Source organism: Chiroxiphia lanceolata, chromosome 8, assembly GCF_009829145.1.
Source record: "Chiroxiphia lanceolata isolate bChiLan1 chromosome 8, bChiLan1.pri, whole genome shotgun sequence".
Classification (NCBI taxonomy): domain Eukaryota; kingdom Metazoa; phylum Chordata; class Aves; order Passeriformes; family Pipridae; genus Chiroxiphia; species Chiroxiphia lanceolata.
This window is the reverse complement of record NC_045644.1, coordinates 12,730,880-12,746,028: the sequence shown is the minus strand read 5'-3', so window position 1 is coordinate 12,746,028 and position 15,149 is coordinate 12,730,880. Positions and strand designations below refer to the sequence as shown.

The 15,149-nt window shown below is 43.6% G+C and overlaps 1 protein-coding gene across 6 annotated transcripts in view; it reads right to left on the bottom strand.

Moving 5' to 3' along the window:
• SH3PXD2A (SH3 and PX domains 2A) overlaps positions 1-15,149 on the bottom strand; it is a 260,591-nt gene that overhangs the window by 90,788 nt on the left and 154,654 nt on the right. For all 6 annotated transcript variants that reach the window (XM_032694529.1, XM_032694531.1, XM_032694530.1 and 3 more), the window contains one exon: positions 6,807-6,835. In XM_032694529.1, coding sequence (XP_032550420.1) covers positions 6,807-6,835 — 29 coding nt within the window. The remainder of the gene's footprint in view (positions 1-6,806; positions 6,836-15,149) is intronic.

The following is a 15,149-nucleotide window of genomic DNA, read 5'->3' as shown; positions in this document are numbered from 1 at the left end:
GGAGTGGACAGATTCACATCTTGACTGAAGATGCAGAATTGGGTCACACACACAGATGCTGCAAGGAGACGAAATCTGCTTGACTTAGCGGCAGCTCTTCCTCAAATCCTGCTCTCTGCCAGTGCACCTGAGCATAGAGCAATAGTCCTGCTTTGGGAAAAAAAAAAAAAAGAAAAACAACCACAGAATGGATGTTTCTCTAATTATATGAAGAACTTGTTAAGAAAAGATTTAGAGGTTTGTTACAAAATCTGAACAGAAAATTAGCTGTTTGGGGAATTACTATATCAAGGAAAAGCCAATAAAATGACCAGAAGTTTAGCAAATTCACTACCTGAGAAAGAATAATTCTCTGTCATGAGAAAAGGAAGCTCTGTCATCAAGGACTGAACTCAAGATGCACATTGAGATCGTTAACTACTAATGTCTTCCAGAACCAGGCCCAAGATGTATATCCACAGTAATTAAATGCTAAGGTTTGTTTGGTCCTTGGTTGCTATGCCTCTGGCTATTCTATCCTTCTTTTATTACTAAATCCTTTATCTTCCTATTAAAGAAAAAAAAGCAAAAGCTATGTGAGAACCAAAATGTTCTGCCAGAATCTGCTGTTTTTAAATTCCATGCAGTAATTAGTACGTACAGCCAAGAAGGTTAATCGTATGATGAGGGAACAGATCCTGATTTCTGATCAAGAGCAATCTTGCCAGTACATGCTTGTGAAGTTATAAAATAGTGGCTGGCAAACTACCTCATCCAGCTATCCTCATCAACAGGCTAAATGGCATCAAGGAGCCAGTCCACCATCACTGTTTCTGCCATAATTGTAGAAAACAATGTAAGAAACACAGCACACACATGTGATTCATCAGGACACAAACAAGAGCATGTGCCTTGTCTACAGGGATCATGTCATACCACAGATTTCTTACAAGGATTAAGACACCAAGACCAAGCTACAGGGTTTAAGATGTTCCTGGGACCTTGCCATGGATTTGGACAGACTTAGATTCTCATTCACCACCTTAAAAAAAAAAAAAAAAGGGGGGGGATAAAAAAATTGACCTTCCAAGCTAAAGCTTTCACTTCGGATGGAGTATAGGGAGACAGACTTCAGAGACAAACACCAGGAGAGTAGAATGACTCAAAGTAACATTTGAGTTAAGAATCACATTTTAGCTTTGTTGCTATCACCTGGGCTTAGATTCACTAATCAATAGCCAACTGTCTGCTTCATTACTTAGGCACCCAATGCAGGTAGCCCCAAGACATCTGCTACAGTCAACCACCCCGACAGAAGATATATTGCCTCATGCTGGGATTTACCATGTTAGTTAATTGGATTTTTCGGCCTCTTTAGTAACATGTTCTCAGATTTGGCCCCTTTGAGAACCCGTTTAAAAGGCTTAGAGTTCTTCTGACTGAGAAGACAGAACTGAGACAGATTTCACAGTCAACTGAGTAAGTTAAGGCAGTTAGCCCACAGTTCTAATATTAAAAGGGTTTCCACCACTCCAGATGACATCCCATCAATACCACAACAACCTTAAGGCAAAGGAAAGGCAACACTGCATCTCTGAGAGAGAGGTCCTTCCTTCTCCCTTCAGTGCAGCCATTTCCCACAAATATAAAATACCTGCCAGGCCTGGAGGCCACACATTCCCTTCTCTCTCTGTGCCCATACATAGCTACACAGGCCTGCCAGAGGCCTGTGAAGCTGGCAGGCAGCTCCACACTCAGTTGCATCAACCAAGCTTTGCCCCAAGGGTTGGCACCTCAGTCCTGCAATAGGTAAAGACAGTTCCAGCCATACAGCCCTACCAATCCAGCTAGTGGCTCACACATTTGTGACCCTGTTGAATGATTAAGCATAGAAGGGCTAGCACACAGTACTCCTTTTCTCTGTGTCATCTTAAAGGAGGCAGTTCAAACTAAGTTAAGAAAATAAAGCTCATTTATAAAAAAACAAAAAAGCGAGACTTGCCATGGAGCTGTAAGTGCAAGCTAGGCACGTGCAATGTGAACAGGACCAGAAAGGTTAAGCTGTGAAGTGATGAGCATAGCTCAGCTTGTAAAGGCAGAAAAAGCCAAAAGTTGAGCCATTTCCCTCTGTAATTACAAAGGAAGAAGAAAAAACTATCCCTAATAACAAAGTAGCATAAGGCAACTCCCTGAGGCTGACAGAATACACATCCTCAGCGCGAGAGTAAGGAAGATGGTTTTCCTAGTAAAGAAGAAACAACTTTTGCCATCAGCTCCACCCATAATCCCAAAGCAGCACCCCACAAAGTGATCAGCCACAAGGGCCCGTGGTGTTGTTACCATGATCTGCTTGTTTCTCACTTGAGGCCCTGCTTCTGTCATTGCTGCAACTCTCTCAACTCAGTAATTTCCCCATTGAGGGAAAAGAGAGCATTACGGATGTTTCTATAAAAAGTTCATGAAGTAGCTTCCAACAGACTCTGAAGTTTTTATTTACTTGCCAGTGGATACATCCTTCCTAGTTTTAGATTACAGAAGGGAAAGAAAGCAGTGATTGTTGTCTGTGTGTAGCCATAATCTTACTAGCCCAAAAATTGGACATGGGAACCCAGCTGAAAGATGGTTCACTCGTGCAGGGAAGTCTCATCAGCATCCTCACTGAGGTAACATTGGCTTGGACCAAGTTGTTAAGTTAATATTCTAAGTGCTCAATTACAGGGGCTGTTTAAAGAGACTTCAGCTGTCCAAGTCAGCCAAAGCTCAGCCAACTTGACACAGACAGGAACTGAACAACGAGGGAAAGGAGACACTGCACACTGAAGGAGCCATAACTTCTATTTTTTTAAAGACTTATTCCTCCTCAGTTGGAGGAGCATCCTACCACATCGCAACAAGGTGCCAGAGAAAGCTCTGAGCAGTGGCTTGAAGCCAGCTGTGCCCCCAGCAGCAAGCTGGGCTGTCAGCAGTGGGGGTTTCATTATGATTTCAGAAGGGGATGGCCAGCAGTGCTTCTGCTAGTGCACACTCAAAGTAGTAAGCACAAGGACTTGGTCGCTTACCAGGCAGGTGACAAGCATCCACACCATTGCTTTGAAAGCCATGGTGAGGCAGCATCTCTCCTGCTGGGTCTGACCCCACAGTCAGCAAGGTGAATCCTCTCAATAGTTGAGAAGCACTGAGACTCTGCAGAAAAGCTGTAAAGCCCATACTGACTCCCCATTGCCACCAAACACCAGGTCCTGGATGTTTGCTTCAGCTTCGTGACTGGGAAGTGACAGCTTCGGTATGAAATCAGCCAAGAAAAATTCTCAGCAAGGCAAGAGGGCAAGATGATCTTAACTCCAGGAGTCTGTAGCTTGCTCTACCAGCAAGGCGTATGTGGGGGACAAAATGACATCTTTGGGAATAAACATACTCCAATTAGTTTTACAAGCCACACCAGGATTAGCAGATATCTCAAGGGTTAATTAGTTCACCATGCACAGATGGTAGCTGGTAGGGTTTGCAGAGTGGATTAACCTAATTTGTGGTTTGTAATGTACCATGCAAATATCCATTACTAGACTTGCAGCAATTCTACCCTATTTTGATTTGAGGACAGAAAAACCACACAATGGATGCCGGCATAGAATAATGTCTATTTTGAGTGACAAATGAGTAGCTGTTCACTTGGCTTATGAGATCAACAAATTGGAGTCTGAAAAGTAATACCTTCTGGTTTTACTACAGAGGGTCTTTGGATGGACCAAGATGAGACCACTTCTTGTGAGCATACAGAATATGCCCATGGTAACCACTCCTCACAGTTGTGCTGAGGGCTCTTCAGCACTGACAGATGGTCATAGAGCAACAATTCAATTGCCTGGAAACATGAAGGCAGCTTTTGGAAGCATCTCCATAGCATGTCAGATAAAGCCCCACAGGTTTAAGGTCTCAGTACATCAGCACACGCTGCAGTTCGGGCCACCACAAACGCCCATGATTTCAGAGCCTCAGTTGCTTCCATTGAAGCTCCAGGCCTTCAAGCTGACTGCAGGTTAAAGCATTTATGATTAGATCACATTCAAGCAAAGGGCTGTGTGTTTACATAGCACTTTGCACAAGAGGAAGCCTGGCTCAGGGCTGGCATGCAAAGATGCCCCAGATCAGCGCAAGACCCCCTTTTGTTTAGCTAAGGATGTGCCACGCTGTTGCATTTGGTTCAGGAGGTCTCAAATGTTTACAACCAGTATTAGCTGCAGCGATAAATGTTTCCATAACTCCTGTTAAACTCTGAACTTATCCAGTTTCTCCCTTCTCTAAGGGGCAAGCACAGGACTAGCTAGACGCTCACTCTGGCAAGGCAGAGGTCAGAGTAGAGGTGACGCTGGCTGTTAGCGGCATTCTCCACATGTTTCTGCAATTGGCCATGCTCGTGTCGTGCCTGCACATGCCTGAGACACAGCAGCTGTGGGATTCCTGCTGGACAGTGTGGGACAGCTGTGCTCACACCCAAAATCCTCCTTCCAGCACATCTTTGGTCAAGACAGAAGATGTGTTCACAGGTCTCATTTATTGCTTGCACTTAAAAGTGCAGATTTGTCTTTCACTTAAAGATGGAGTAGTGTCTGCACCTACAGAGGAAACTACATTTCAAAGCTAATTTTTGTCTTAAAAGACCCTCACAGCAATCCTGAAAATCTGTACTTATTTACCCCATCACTTGAACAAGTGTCATAAAGCTGGTCTTTGTTAGAGGCTGTAATTGCCAACTCCCTTGGCATATTCCTTCGCTCATTGTGTACACACTCCCACAGTATCCAGCTCCGAACAGAAGGAAGCATTCCTCTACCACTCTAAAATCAAGCAAGAAGATGGCCAAGAACAGAGTCCCTTTATGCAGTTCACTTTGTTCAGAGAGCTGCTTTGCATTCCTCTTTGTACAGGGTAAGCGGAGAAAAAGCATCCCTTAGCTGTGCAAGCAGCCCAGCACCAAGAAGCAGAGAAGAGGAAACAGTCCCAGAAGGAGATATGGCAACATGGGGAGGAGGTGGGACAGCCAAAGGAGGGAGGCCGACCAGACTGTCCCTCATAGGGATAGATGAACATGTCACTTGGGATGCTCAGGTCAGGGGGCCAAAGAGTCCAGCATCCACAAATGGCATCTCAGCTACACTGACTCAATTGCTCTTTTCACAGTGTCATGGCAGATCATCTCCAACTTGCCGTCAGAACCACAGGAATGGAAATGCAGAAGTTTCCTTCCACTCCCCAAGCAGTTCCTTGCATCTCTTGCACATGAGTTGCAATACTCTTTCACGTCAACTGGTGCGATGAGCCCAAAGCTCTCCTGGTCTCCTAATGCTGTTCTCGTCAGTGCTGAATCAGGTTGTCCCAGAGACTTCAGCAATGTTTTTCAATGGGCTTTACATGGCCCAAAAGTCACCAGTGCTCAGGATGTGGCACTGAGCCAGGAACTCCCACCCTCAGCATTGCCTCCCACCAAGTTACTTGGACCTTTGCATTTATGGTCAACCTCTTTGGAGAAAGCACTGCTGCTTAATTCATAGGCTGTTGTAAAAACACACTTTTACATTACATTTAGGAGGTCCTAGAAGTGCAACCCAGATAGAAGTTTTTTAGAAGATTAGGAAGACAAAGTGTGCCCTAGTTTATTGTGTTGGACCAGCACCTTGTACCACACTTGCCTCTTCATTACAACAACCCATCACAGGGACATTCAGGGAAAGGTACTAAAAGCATTGGCCTGCAAAGGAAACTGCCATTTGATGCAGAGGCCATCAGGGTTAACTAAAAGCTTCACTTAAGTGTATCACTTAGCTTATTACAGCATGACAGCTTAAAAGCCCTAATAATTAACCAACAAATCAATCTATGCAGTGATCTTCATTGCAGTCCAGTGCATTACATTCATCTTCCCTTCCTTCCCAGAGACTAAGCCAGCGCAGTGTTTCTTTATCATCTTAAAAAGCAAGAATCAAAAAATCCTCCCCTCCCCTGCACACATGTCAGAGTTTTCCAGGAGTTGCTATTGGTTTGAAAGGCCTCTCCCTGAATGCAATTTGGAGCATCCAAGATTCCAAACAAAGTCAATGAGAGTTGCAGGTGCTCAGTGCTGCTTGGAGAAAAAAAATTAAAAAACCCAAAAAAATAGAAAGCCCTGACACATCCAGCTCAGAGCAGCCAAACCTAGAGGCCCATAATTACACGTCCCTATTGAAAACACATCTGTAAAAATCACTAAGAGCTACATGGGAAGGGGAAAAATTAGATTTATATAGTTTCAAATCAGAGTTTCATAGGACATTTCAATCCAGGATTTTAAAAACAAAACACTGAGCTAGAGCCTTTGAGGCAGCCCAAATCCAGGCACAGACACTGAGAACATTTTGCATCAGAAGCCTCACCAGAGCCTCTTGGAAAGGCAAAATAAAAGATTCAAACCAGAACAGAAAAGGATTCCCTTCCCCTCCAGAAAAGAACCCCAACTCTGAGTCTGCATTTTGACCATTTGTAATGAAAGAGAAAGAAATTTAATACAATTATCCTTTCGGATTTGAGACAGAGCTATATAAATACAACCAGAGAAGAGCAGTCATTTTAACTGCAATACTATATAAGGTGGATTTCTTCTCTCCAGCAAAAGAAAAAAACCTGATGCTTATCTCCAGCAGGATTCAGTAATAAAAAGTTAAACTGCTATACAATTTCATGCCACACAAAATAAATGGAAGGTTTAACAGGGGAAAGCAGGGGGCAAGGTCTTCTCTATAATCATGCAGTACATATATATCAAAAAAAAAAAAAAAAAAAGGTTGGTGTCTTACCTGATTTTCTCTTTGAAGATCCATAGTCCCTGAAAAAAAGGCAACAACAAATAGACATGGTTAGAGCTGGAAACGGTTGTGAGAGAATGGGTACCTCCCAAATTTCCACCCATATGCTCAAGGGCTCATCCTGCGCCCTCCCTCCCTTAAAGCGGAGGTGAGGGCTCCCGGGCATGGGCAGGCGGGGGCCGGGGGCGTCCCGGGCAGCACCGACCCATCAGCAGCAGCAGCTGGGGCTGCTGCAGCACCGGGGGCTCGGGAGCATGTGATCAGCCAGGCAGAGCGAACCATCCGCAACCAGCAAGGCAGGGGAGAAGGGTGTCATTTTTTCCCCTTTAAATTGTGCTATGAAATGCACAGCTACTGAATTAACCCTTAACGTTCCCCCGGAGAGCAACGGGAATATGAACTGATTGCTGCAGGGATGCGGCTGCTCCAGGCTGAGCTGCCGTGGCTGCCAGTTCTGGCGTTTCAGAGGCTAATTAATTTGTGAATAACTTCCAGACCTCCTCTAGTTATCTCTGACAAGCACTTGGAAAGCACAAGGGGAAAACAAAATAAAGGCAAAAAACCAAAACCCACAATCAAACCCCAAACTTTGTCCTTTCTTCTTTCTTGCACAATAGAAAATGCACCCTTACTTTTCTGTAGTGATTTAAAAAGGGTGCTGGCACCTCTGCTCAGAACAGCTGAAATCCCAGACAGCTGCCACAGAAGGAAAGAAATCACAGAAAGAAGCTGGGAGAACTGATTCAGGATAAGCAGAACCGAGGACAAAAATACTTGACTGTGGCTGTCCTTCCTCACGGAGCTCTCTGGAGCCTCTCAGACCCGGCTCTGACATGGTCTGCACAGGCAGGAGCCTGGGCAGTGACAGCATTGCTATGCAGGCACAGTGCCCGTGGCACCATCACACCCTGTGCCCAGCAGTGTTAATGTCAGAAGAATCACCCGATGGACCCACTGTAGAGGCAGGTTGTCTTTGCAGGAATCCCACCAGAGGGACAGGCAGTAGCCTCTATATTTTGGGTCACCAGTCTGTCGGGTGTGGGTTTTTGTCCCTTGCAGCATGCTCCGTACTCCAGAGAATCAGAGAAAAGTTATCCCCAACTATTTATTTAAAGAGAGTTTGGGGGACCAGCTGAAGAAACAACACGTGTCTTGAGGGCAGAGGTATGTCTACCCATAAATTCTGTTTCTCCCAGAACTCTGTATGCATCCCAAGCCTTACATGTCTAGGATTTGCTTTGAGTGAGTAATAACTACTTGGGAGTTTTTTGCAGCCTCTTTTAATTTCCCAGTGTCACTTCTACTTCAATTAAACAGTTGTTTTCTCAACCATGTCTGCAGTTGTATTTGATGTGAAGATGCTACTGCTCATGAATAACTCGCTTCTTCTACAGAAGTGATATCATATGCAAATATAATTCCTGCTATTTGGTGCCCGAAACAGAGATCTCTCAGAACAAGGCAGGGAAGGCACAACATACGCTACCCCAGCTAGGCTCCCACGCCAGCCTGGAGCTTTGTGGAGCTCTCAATACAGTTCTCTTGGCATGTGAAAGTCTGTGTTTGGTCCTGCTCTGAACTGCCTCTCTTCCAACAGCAATAAATGGTGAGAAGGTCAAACCCTGCTGAGATCCACACATACAATTTAGTTTAACCTAGTATCTCTCTCCATTGTGCACATGCTTGATGATCACCTCAATCCCTCCCACCTGTCCTGGCTTTTTGCAGTGAAGCTCCTGGACCTCCTCAGGACTATGGCTTGGAGCTGTGTTCAGCTGGGATTTCCCTCTGCAGCAAGTTGGGTCCCCACCTCCCTCTGTGCCATGCAAAAAGGCTGCAAAGGTTAGGACCTCTGAGGACCCTGGGAGGATGGTGTAGCTATGTGCCATCCCTAGAGGAGAAACACAACCTCCCCTTCTAGTCTTTGCCAGAAGGTCCTCAGCAAACATTTCCAGGGCAATCTCCAGCCAGCCAGCCATGCTGGGGACACCCCACAAGCACACTAAGAGAGGTCAGAGCACGCACAGAAGGGTGAAGACAAGCAACATTAGAGAGACACGAAAGAGCCCTCAGCCTGATAAAAGTTACCAAAGAAAACCCAGCTCCTTTTGCCCCTCTAAAAAAAATCATCCAATTCACACAATTAGAAATGGGGTAATGATGGACTAATATGGTTAATAAACAACTAAAAACTGATAAAGCTGTTGTTGAATGTCTTTGTCCACCAGATCAGGTCACAGTTTGTACCTGAGTTCAGAAATTGTAGTAGAAGATGATTTAACTGTGCTCTCACAGTACAACAGTGGCAAATGCCACACAAAGCTCATAATTCAAACCTCCATCTTGGGTGCATATAATTTATGGAAGTGTACTTGCCCTTTAGTTTCCTCACACAAGCCCTTCAGCAGGCTGACATGTTCCACATCACACCACTACACAAGCACAGAGAACTGTCCTCAATATGATGCAACAAATCACATTTGTGGTCAACAGCAAACCTGGTGCCAACAGATGCAGTAACTGCTCATGCAGACCAGGAGCTCTGGTCCAGCAAACCCCATCATTGCTTCTTTCATGGCTTGTGCATGGTTAAAACAAAGCTTTAGGTTGGTTTGAAGGGGGAAAAAGCCCCCTACTGTCACTGCAAAATGCACAGCTGAGCAATTTAGGGGCAGCTACAAGAGAATGAAGAAGCAAGTAGCTCTCAGTGATGTCCCTTTGAGATCAGCAGGGTAACTACCATCATCAGAGCATCTAGAGTGCAGTCAAACTCTTGATGGCAACTGAACCTTCAATTTCTGGTCTTAGTTCTAGTCTTAAGCATAAGACCATCCTTACAGAAAAAATTAAATTATCATTATAAAATAGTTATTTGAATCACCACCCCCCTCCAACTCATGAATCTTAATGAAAAAAAAAAAAAAGAAAACCCAGTCAACCTACTGAGCAAGTTTTCATCTTTTCATTTATTCTTTCTGTAAGTTTTAAAGTCAACTTTTATTGGATTCTGATTCTGGAGTTCCTGAAGTCCAGGTTCTCCATGTCTCCCTGTCTTGTCACTTTTTTATACATCCACATTTCACTCATAAAGTCAGGACAAAGCCGTATCAAATAAAAGGGAGCTTGAAATAAAATCTTCATCTCCCTAGTGAAACTCTGAAATCCAAAACTTGTTCCTCCCAGGAAGGACAGGAAAAAAAAAGTCACAGCTGAAATAGAAAGCAAAGCAGGTATAGCAAATAATCACGTTGGCTGTGTAAAGTGTTCTCTGTGTATATACTATCCTCCTCTTTTCTGCTAATGAAAAAAGCCTGTGCTGCTGCTTTGCAATAGCAGCAGCAAGGAGCCCTGCCTGACTCCATGTTTATTTTTTTTTATGTTTTACTATCCTGCATATGATTCATTGATGTATTTTCCTTCTCCCAAGTGATGATATATAAGGTGAATACCTCTCAGCCTCACTGTTTCAGTGAAGCATTAGTATAAAGCTGAAGTATTGGTTTAGGTCTCCAAAACAATAAAGGAAATTATTTAATGGTTTCTCTTAACTGTAATAATTTCCAAGTAAAACTGTGATCTTCTCCTGTAATACAGACTGCACCTGGCACACTGCTAGCCCTTAGATCAGACAAGAAATGTGGCCTTGCAGAAGAAAAACACTTCCAAGGAAAGATAAAATGAATGTCACATCTGCAGCTACATAGGGAAGTTCACTTTTTCTTCAGCTCTTGCTCTTTTTATCTTTTCATCTTTATACACGCACATATTTCCATTCTTCTTCCATTTCGAGATGAGAACAGACACCACCATCCTATTTCACTGCCAGCCATAGCTATAAGAATAGCAGTGAAACCAGCGGGTGGAACTAAAAATAGCTCTGGCAGGTCCCTTCCTCATTAGCCAGGATCACTCCATACTGAATGCCTTTCACAAAAATAGCATATTTCTAGCCTCTTTTGTATTAGAATATAGCAATTTTGTTTAAAATCTTCCTGTGGGGCACCACCTTTAGCTGACGCTGAACCTCGTTACTGGCAAGGAAAATACTTCCCGCTCCTAACAGTATTAAAATATCACTGCTGCCAAGCACGTCACACAAGCTGGACACACTTTTATTTAATGACAGAAAAGAGGGAAGCTGGATCTCCTTTCTCATCAGCATTACCCCAGGATAGCATTACTAATTTGAAATCTAGCAATGAATGTGAAAGGAAGACGGTGAGCATTGTGATAGAGCTGATTGTCTTGTTATCACACTAAGCTATCCACAGTCAGTCTGGAAATTTCTGAAATATTAAAAGTATCTTATGCCATTGAATTTATATGTCACCTTCAATCTAATTTAAATATGAAATTTATATTAACAATGTTATGGAAAAGTTTTATGGCATGTCTTTTCTTTAAGGACTGACTTTGCTGCTGTATTCAGTGAGAGTTAATAAACACTGATGTGTGCATATATGTGTTTCCATCTATCTAAATACATACAGATATACACAAACAAGCAGTGGCACAATTGGAAAGTTGTTTAAAAATGAGGAGTATCCTGACATTTGTTCAATAGAGCCTAAGAAATGTTCCAAGTGAGCAGAAGACTGGAGGTGACTAGGTGTGCTGGCGACAGGCTATGCCTACCTCTTCAGCTGTACTTCTAATTCAGTTTGATTTATATCTGTCCCAGAAGGTTTCTCCTGCATCTTTCATAGAGATCTGGCAAGTCTGCAGAAGCCTCCTGCAGGAACCAGGGGAGCTTGCAGAGCAACACTGCATCAATAGAGGGGCTGCAAGGCTGCAACTTAGCTCCTGCAGAGCTCCCCCTCGGAGGTGATGTATTCAACAAGGGGACCTCAACCTTGTAGTATCTATGATGCAAAGGTTCTTTTAAAAGCTTCTCCCCCTTGCCATGGGACAGCAGACTCAGAAAGCTCACTCTCTGGGATTCCTCCATTCTCAGATACGTCACCTTTTAGCCCAGAGTCTCTGCCTGTCAGTAAAGCAAAGCTCAGCTTCAATTTGTTTAGCAAAGATTTCAGACAACTGTGAGTTTCAACTATGAGAGAAAACAGTGCCTGCAAAGCATGCGGAGCTGTCAGACCCATGGAGCAGCACATCCGGGAGAGCTGCACAGCAGACATTTCACCAGATGAGACAGAAGCTAAAGGGAGAGTAAATCATCTTTCTGTCTCTTTCTCAGTGTTTGCTGTCCAAAGGAGATGAGACAGTGACAAACCCTGAGTAATGCAGGTTAATATGTATCCTCTAGAGTATTTTAATACATGCATTAAAATTGTTCTGTACTTGTTGCCTTTTGTTAATTCACGTTTAAATACATTGTGGATGTTTATGTTCCCATATTCCTTAATTCCTAAAAGTCTCTAGTGGTGTGGGCAAGCTGCGGTGGAGATGTATGACATTTCAAACAAACAACTCAGATTATCATTTAATCACCAATGATTTGCCAGGCAGATTAAAAGCACAGAAATGTTTTTACAAGGAAGTCCACTCTCTCCTTCCCAACACCCTTACAGTTTGCAGTCAGTAAGGAAGACAGCTTTTTCACAGACTATTTTTCTTAGCACTGCTATCAGATTCTGTGACACTATTTTTAAAGTAAACCAATACAAAAATACTTTGCTACTACTCTACATGTACAGAAACCTGAGCCTTGAGAATATATTTGCATCTTGAAACTCTCCTAACTGATGTTCCTCAACAGCCAGACTGACATTTTCTATTTGAGATGAGGCACAAAACCAAACGTGACTGAGAACTGGCACTAGGTACCTGCCTGTCACCAAGGCCTATGGCTGGAGGAACACCTGAACACCTTAATACTATCCAAACACACAGGATCTATATGGAGAGTGTAGGGTTGAAATTCACTTTCACAGTACTCAAAGTGCAAAAGTTTAACCATGTGCATGAAAGCATCTCCATTCCCACTGAGCTCTGAGACCCATATGACATGCAATTAAGCAAAATTAACTCTATATGTTATGCATCAGGAATAGAAACTCAAACACATGGATGCATACAGCTATATGTTTTTCCCCTCCAGCATTCCATCCTCTGAAATCATGAAACCACAGCTGATCTCTTCCCCGAGCCAAAGAAACAGATGAAGGCTTTTTTCCCCTCTTGTTCTTGTTTTTTAGAATGTATTCTGCTCATTTCCTGATATAAATCGTTGCATTGTGGAACCCTCTCCAACATGAATCTGTCCTTCTGAGCAGAGGTCGAGCTTTCCAGCCCTGTGAGAAAAGGCCCCATTGTGGCGGTCCCGAGACTACAGAATTCCTTGCCGCGAGCAAAGTGGACTTGTGGGGCAAGGAGAAAATCTGGCGACCTGACTTCAAACCCAGGCGTTTCTTGCTAGCTGGAAGCTCTGCTTGCTGCTAAGAAGGGTAAGCCACTATTGTGCAATGAGCTCCTTAAGAGAACAGAGGTAACACAAAATAGAGAATTTTGCCTTCCTGCCACCTTTCTATTGTCTTCACGGCATGTCTGTAATGCTGGCATAGAGCAAACAGAACAGCTTTACATACTACATACTTCTGGTTAGGCTGCAGTGACTTTCTCTGCAACACATAAGAATGGTGGCCCAATTTGGCACACCAGGACCCAACTGGAGGTCCTGATTAAGTACTGACTTCTGACTTCCCTGTGAAACTCCAAGCACAACACTGGAAAACTCATTTATAAGTGCAGAAGAGATCTCCCCTATACCAGTAACCTTAGCTTGCACAAAAAAGCCAAGGTTGGAAGGAGATGGACATTGTCTTCTCTCCAGCAATGCTCCCTATACCTGAATTCATGGATTTTTATCATGAAGCAGAGGTGCAGGACAAGGAAAGGCAGTATCCTCTGTTTTGCACTCAGAGGATCCTGGAGATTAGTTCTACACAGCACAACTTGAGCTCTGCCACCAAGTCCAAGGTGCAGCTCCAAGACGAGCAACATCCCGATAGGCCACCTCAGCCTCACACAGACCCAGAGTGTTTGAGGTCAGGGGCACCATTTCTTTTCTTCTGTAGAATGTGTGTTACAAGAGATGGGTTCAAAGCATCCAACCCCTTCCCTAAATCACTAGGGAATGCCACAGATTTATGTCCCAAGATTCTTCAGCAATGAAGTTGACTGCTTGGCTCCAGAGTGCAACTCTAGTATTTGGCTCAGGCTGAAGAAATGCAGAATTAGCCTTTTGCATTTTTCACAATTGTATTTTTTTAATTATGGAATTATCCTCTTAGAGGAAGACAGGGCCTTGGAAGTGCACATTCAGCATTTCACCAGGCTGTGAGATACGGGGCAGGGTGATCTGACAGCAAAGCCCAGCCTTTCCAGCACGAGGGGAGATGGCTCAGCACAGGCTGCAGAACACTGGGGCGATGAGCTAACGCCACATGATCCTCTACTGCAAGGCTTCAGCGGCCTTGAAAAAGACAACACAAATGTTTATAGCAAGTTTTTCCTGGAAAGAAGTATAAAAACAAGATCTTGCCTAAGAGTCATATCCTCATCTGTTTCTGTTTTACCTTGTTTATTCTTACAGATGGCAAATTTCTCCCCAGGACAGAAAAATGTATTTACCTTAGCGAGAACTCTGGGTGGAGGTGTTCTTCATCTCCTCTAAACTGACCCTGCTTGTCCCTTGTGGGGAGGCCAAATTTATCTCTGTCTTACACTGACCAGGCATGTGCCACTTTATTATAGCCTTTACAGCATAAATGCTGAGTGATAAAAACAAGTTAATAAAAATTAATCATTCTCATATGCAGGTTTTCCAGTTGTGCTTTTCACTTTGGGATTTTATTACAAACATCTACATGCAGATACAACATGTTTAAAAGATGCATCTAATCATAGTTACAAATTAAGCACTGAGTATCAGAATCGTAAATTCAAATGTACCTTATAAACTAGTCGGGCTGATGAACTTGCATATAAATCATACGAATCTGATTAAGAGCTCAAGAAGGCAGTACAGGCTTTGAATCTTTACTTCATTTTTTTGAGCCCTTCCTGATTTGAGGGTGGGTGCCTCAAACTCTAGTTTCCGTAGGAAATGTGGGTCCCACCTCTGATTAGCAACCACACAGTCCTTTTGGGTTTCTAAATTAGAGTCCAAATGGTGATGGTAAGAAAAGGCAGTCCCTTTGCTATTCCTCTCTAGGGACACCTTCCTTCTGCTGTTTCAGACTAACTTTGCCCAGAGTTATGTGTATGGTGCCTGGCCACTGTCTTCTCCATGTCACGGTGGCACTGTCCCTATGGATAACCTCCCCAAAAGGAAACATCGCCCATGGTCCACCAAGCTGTGCCTGCTCATGGGAG